The 5,975-nt window shown below is 37.5% G+C and overlaps 1 protein-coding gene across 2 annotated transcripts; it reads left to right on the forward strand.

Moving 5' to 3' along the window:
* The first annotated feature begins 139 nt into the window (after positions 1-139).
* On the forward strand, positions 140-5,975 carry LOC132041919 (uncharacterized). Of its 2 annotated transcripts, XM_059432596.1 has the most exons (7): positions 147-288; positions 510-569; positions 684-766; positions 1,414-1,561; positions 3,356-3,406; positions 3,858-3,962; positions 5,700-5,975. In XM_059432596.1, exons 1-7 carry the CDS (start codon positions 238-240, stop codon positions 5,847-5,849), a joined length of 648 nt encoding a protein of 215 aa, XP_059288579.1. In that variant the 5' UTR covers positions 147-237; the 3' UTR covers positions 5,850-5,975. The 2 variants fall into 2 exon arrangements, with proteins under 2 accessions (XP_059288580.1, XP_059288579.1); XM_059432597.1 differs by lacking the exon at positions 3,858-3,962 and having other exon boundaries at positions 140-288.

Below are 5,975 nucleotides of genomic sequence, written 5' to 3' on the forward strand. Positions count from 1 at the left end.
TTAATCTTTTTTAAGTTTCAGTAGGCATGAGCCTTCTTCTTGAGACGCGCCTCACTTTCTAGGGTGCGCTCGCAATAGAACTCACCCCCCCCCCCCCCCCCAACTATCACACCAGTAAATTTTTGGTACGCCCCAATCCAATTCGCGCCCCAGGACTCGCCTAAATCGCCTTTCGAAACACTGGTATAGATCAATCTGCATTCTTGACGTAATTTTGTTTCAAATCTTCTTTTCCAGATGAACTTCATAGAGCATGAGCTTCAGGATGCTGAAGTTCCTATAGTACTGGTAAGTTTGGAAGTTGCATTAGTATATACTCAGATAACTCTTATGTGCGTGTTACTTGGATTCTCGCTCTGAACCATCATTTCATAACCCACAAAAAGCTATAAGAAGAAATGGGAACTTGGCATCAATGTAGATAGATTCTCATTTTCTGGATGTATTAGAAGTTTTATGTGCTGCAAGATTAATCTATGCCGTTGGCTGATATGGATTTCTGTTCTTAGATTGGTCATTCTATTGGCTCATACATATCTCTGGACATTTTTAAGAGACTTCAAGGAAAGGTGATGAGTATGTCTTCTTTATATTTTATGTATAATATTTTTCACTATTATGCCGCTTCTTTCCCAAATTTCTCATTCTCACTCTCATTCTGATACTTCTATTTTGGTTTCTAGGTGACGTACTGCATTTTCTTGTATCCATTTATAGCTGTAAACACCAAGTCTTCGACACAAGCTTTTATTAAGAAGATTTCAGCGTAAATCTCTTTTTTTCTTTCCATTTTCTGTTCTCTATGTGAAGTGAGAGCTTTGTACTTTAGCTGCTTACTTTCCTTCCGGCCCATCTGGGGACCAATGAGTATTTTGCTTTTCCTCTTACGTCAGACTTCTGGACCTTTGTTATTCAACTCTCAATGAAACAGTTATAGAAACCCATTAATATTATATTACTTGCTTTGGGCAGTGAGCATGTGCAATCAGATTGCTTTTTATTCGAAATTTCATATTGTCTTTGTAGATCACATGACTTGATAAGCATTTCCAACTAACCACTGCTATAGTTTTTATTTTTTGACATGTAACTTCTATTGTTCTAGTTCTCATGTCCATTCTGCTGACTGTTTGCAACTGGCTATGTCCTCTGTTCAATTTTCTGTTTATCTTGTTTTAAGTATCTCTCCGAACTTAAGTTGTGGATTTAGACTTTCGACAGTTTCTAATTTATTATTTTGGACTATATTCGTGGCATCTAGCCAAAATATCTAATAAACAAATTGAGGGGTACTTTTGCTTTCAAGTATATTATCATTTCTTTTCCTGTTTGTGTGTAATATTTGTGTGGGCATTGTTTTCCTCATGCAATAACTGTGACGAAACTGATGTTCTTCGGTTATAACTTGTGTAGATCTCGCACTTTATGTACGGGCCTTAGTTCAATTGTAGCAATTCTGGGACTGTTACCAGGCTGGATCTCCAGGATTCTGGTTAAAAACTCTGTGGGGAATTCCTGGTGCCCGTCTGCTGTGGAGGCTCTCTGTACACATGTCCTCAAGGTGAGCGTCAATTCTTATGGTTCTATTTAACATTGGTGGTAATCAGATCTGAATTATTAGACCTACCAGTTACTCATTTTTGTTTTTGGATAAATGAGTAATGAGTATTGAGTTCTACTTGCCAAGTTGATCTGTAAGTCAATTCTTCCTCGAAATGCCAAGTCAAAGCTCAATTATGAAAAGTCAAAGCACGTCAATTTTGATGGAAAGGATCATTCTCTTTTTTGCCTTTCAAAGGCATCAAAGTTAAAATGAAATTGTGTAGGCAAATATGGACAAATCCTAATTTTTATGAGAATAATTACACCTCAGCTCCAAACTAGTTCGGATTAGTTATATGAAACCTTAATATCCATTTGGGCCCATTTCATTCCCCTACCTTTCTTTAAGACAACTTAGGGATTCTTTAAAAAGGGCAGCCCGGTGCACAAAGCATCCCCCGCTAGCAGGGTCCGGGAAGGGCCGTACCCCAACCCCAAGGGGTGTGATGTTTGACTGGAGTCTTATAAATTTGGTTAGAAATTGTATAAGAGTGCAGAAATAGATGTGAGATTCACATCTATTTCTGCACTCTTATACAATTTCTAACCAAATTTATAAGACTCCAGTCAAACATCCCACCTAGTGTAAGTGTTCAAATATTGACTAACCTTAAGTGACTGGTTGGTTAAGGTTAGTGACATTAAAGAATTTTGGTCTTTCGTTGTATTCTTTTATCCAGTTTAGTCCATATGGATTCCTAGAAATTGTTGACTTTCCTCCATGTGTTTTTGGATCTACTTTGTCCCATTTTAATACCTCTGATCATAATTTATGGACCGGTGCAATTGGAGGTCCTCAAAAGACGTGACCAAACAATCTCGTATTACATAACGTGACCAAACAATCTCGTATTACATCTTATTATCTTCTTGTATACGTGCTACTTGTACCTTCTTTATAATGTGCCGTATTTTATCTCTGCATTTCTACGTAACTTATCTTGCGGATGTTATCAGGGTTTAGAGTATCAAGTTACTTTGGTCTCACAACTATTCTATATAGAACTTGTCTACAACTTTAGTAGGTATTCCTCCTATCTTATAATTTTCCTTACCGGTCCTCTATCTTAGCCATTCTAATTTAATTATTTTCATCTATAATGCTATTCTCCTGAGAACCTGAGCCTAAACATATAAATAGTCTTCATTTGGACACCACAGTCTCATCTAATCTCACTCCAATTTCATTCTTCTTATGCTAACTAAAGTCTAAACTTGCAGATCATATATTGTGCTAGTCATCCTCAAATACTCTAGAGCCCTCTTATGTAGTTCAAGCTTTTCATTGACTCTATTATTAGTATTGTCAATTAACACTATTGTATTAAAACAGTACACCATTGGTTAACTCATCCATAGCTAGGGTAAACAAGTATAGATTCTTGCTAGATCCAGCCATCCAGGTGTAAACCCACGGTTATTGTAAAGTCCTCTGTATTTCAGCCCACTATTTTCTCGGGTTATGACTGCTCCTTGTAGATTAACTAGTTGTAAAATTATTTATCTAGAAATTATATACCTAGATGGCTGCAATTTGGTCCTAGTTGTTCTCGCTGTAATCTTGAGGGCACGTGTTCAAGACGAAGTACAAAATCACTAACCTCTTTTTGTCTATTCATTTAGCTGCAGTTTTCATCAAGAAATGAAATTTGTTGATTGTTCTTTGCGATGTTGGATATTGTAAAATCACCCATCTATATCTATTGTTAGCTTGAATACTAATCATTGTTGGCAACTGCAAAATGCTTTTCAGTACCATACCGTTCAGAACATGCTATATATGGCAATGACCGAATTTGAAAAGGTAAGTTTATCCTTGTCACGTTATCTACGTTGCTCCAAGTGTACTGTTATTTGATCCCGTGCGACCTAATCACAAGTTTATAAGTTTCAGAACATTTTTCATGCAAAATATTCTTGTTAAGATGATGGTGCTTATAGAAAAGATGTTATAAACTGTTATTTTTCATATAAAAGGCAAAAAAAAAAAAGAAAAAAAGTGATTTTTGTTGCATAACAGCTGCATGTATTGTATAACAGCTGCATGTACCATGTATGTCACACTAATAGCTTGAACCACAGGCTACAGCAGGATATACTCCCATAGAAAAGCATTAATTTTCAAGCTAAAAGATGACTCAGAAAAAGCCCCCCCCCCCCCCCCTCCACCGCCCCAAATCCGTGTATATCTGTATTCGTCCGTAGAAGTTTTCTCAGTCTATCTTAATTCTGAGTTCTTTTTCCTTCTGGATTAGCTTCATGAGGAACCTGATTGGTCATTTATGAGGGAAAAGAAAAGTCAGATGGCATTTTTGTTTGGCAGCGACGATCACTGGGGTCCCTTACATTTGTATGAAGAGGTAAATAATGTTGGTAATTTATTTGATTGAGCAGATTTTTCCTTTTTATATTTGCAATGTGAAAATACAAAGATTTACTGTGCTATGATGTCTCATTAACGTTAAATCCGGATCTGACTAGCACTCTTAAAACTTTTTATGCTTTGTGCTAGCTGTGAGTCTGGCTCGTTTGAGCTTATAAAGACTGGTGAGAATAGCTATAATATCTAGTTGATGCTGTAACAAAAAATTTAATGAGTTTCTATAAGAGATAAAATCTAGAATTTCTAGGTCAATTATACAATATGGCCAATTTTACTGCATCTTGAAATTAAGGGAAATGAGCATGATGTTTAAGACAGTCTATTCATTGTTAACTTTTTATCATCTAATTATCCCTCCTTAACATTATAAACTTGAAACTAGTGTTTATACATTTACTATTAAAAATAAATGTATCCAGTTAAGCGCTCATCCTTTTAGAGTATATATCCTTTTTTTTATGCCCCAAGCGCGAAGGAGTAAGTGGGTGCAGTCTGCTTGAGTTACCCAAATATCACATATCAGGCTTATTCAGGTGGCCTGTGAGGCCCGATGCCTGACCGAGTGATACATGTCCCAGTAGTTTACGTATCACTGCTGAGAAAAATGTTGATAGAAAGCTATGTGGGATACACGGTTCGTCACCTCAAATATGGATGTTCAAGGAATATTGATAGGCTTAATTTTCTTGGGTTGAAGCTCTTACTTCTCAGATTGGCACCGTCATGTGGCTACCATGAGCCTGTCTACTTTATAAATGTTTGTGACGACTGCCTTTCTCAAACGTGTTTGTCCTTCTCCACAAGTCATCCAGAAGAAACTGGATGTTCCTCATTATGATTTTAGTGATGCCTACTACTAAAGAATAGTTTTAGAATATAGTATAGATAGCTCGCAGGTTCGAGTCGTGGAATCAGATGCTTACGTCATCAGGGTAGGCCCTTTTTCAGACCCTGTGCAAATGTTGCATGCTTTGTGCACCGAACTGTCCTTTTTAGTGTTGAAACTGTTAGCAGTGGCAAGGGTAACTAGTTGTCAATGTGTAGTTACAGCTATATGGTTACTGAAGCAGACAGGTGAACTAGACATGACTGCATCACAAATTAATCTTATTTATGCTGAAGATGACCTTGTGAAGGAGGGATAGAGATTCATGAAGACCTTAGGACTAGAGATGTAGTTTGACAACTATCCCACCTTTCTCTCTGTAAAACAATCACACAAGTAGATTTCCAGCTGGTGAGAGGTAGTATGTACTTTGTGGAATAGTTAAGGCACCAACAAACTGGCCTTGACACCTGAGGGGTTGTGATGTAGGCACAAGTATCAGTTGCTATTCCACAGCTCGAGCCCGTGGCCTATAGATAATATGGAGGCAACTTTATCATTGCTCCAAACTAACCTTTACAGCAAAAAAGAAAAGTAGGCTGGTGCACAGACCATCATGCGTTCACGCAGGGTCGGGGTCCCATCCGAGGGGTTGTGTAATGTACGTAGCCTACCCCGACACAAGCATATAGCTAACCATAGCTCGAATTTGTGACCTGCAAATCACACGGAGACAACTTTACCGTTGCTACTATCACGTGATTCCATTGTGCCAATGAAGCACTCCGCAAGAGAAAAAATCCGCCTTTTTATGTTATTGCATATGACTAATTTTATGTTCTAATCACTTGCTTGAAATTGATCTAATAGCCAGTTTTGGCCTTGCAGATCTCCAGTAAGGTACCAGGTGCTGTTGTAGCATTAGAAGGAGGGGATTATACTCATGCTTTTTCTTGCACAGATGCTGGCTCATTATGGGTAGCTCAGCATGTTTCTACCTTAATCAAGAATTACTTCTCAAAAATAAACTTCGAGTAGCCGCGTTATTTTTTCTGGATGTATTTTTTATTTACTTAATTTGAAAAATTAAATCAGAAGCATTGAGTACGCTTCATTATTGGCCTAAAGGTCAAAAAAGATGTATGACAACATAATCTTGGTGTA

This window comes from Lycium ferocissimum, unplaced genomic scaffold (assembly GCF_029784015.1).
Source record: "Lycium ferocissimum isolate CSIRO_LF1 unplaced genomic scaffold, AGI_CSIRO_Lferr_CH_V1 ctg12247, whole genome shotgun sequence".
Lineage (NCBI taxonomy): Eukaryota > Viridiplantae > Streptophyta > Magnoliopsida > Solanales > Solanaceae > Lycium > Lycium ferocissimum.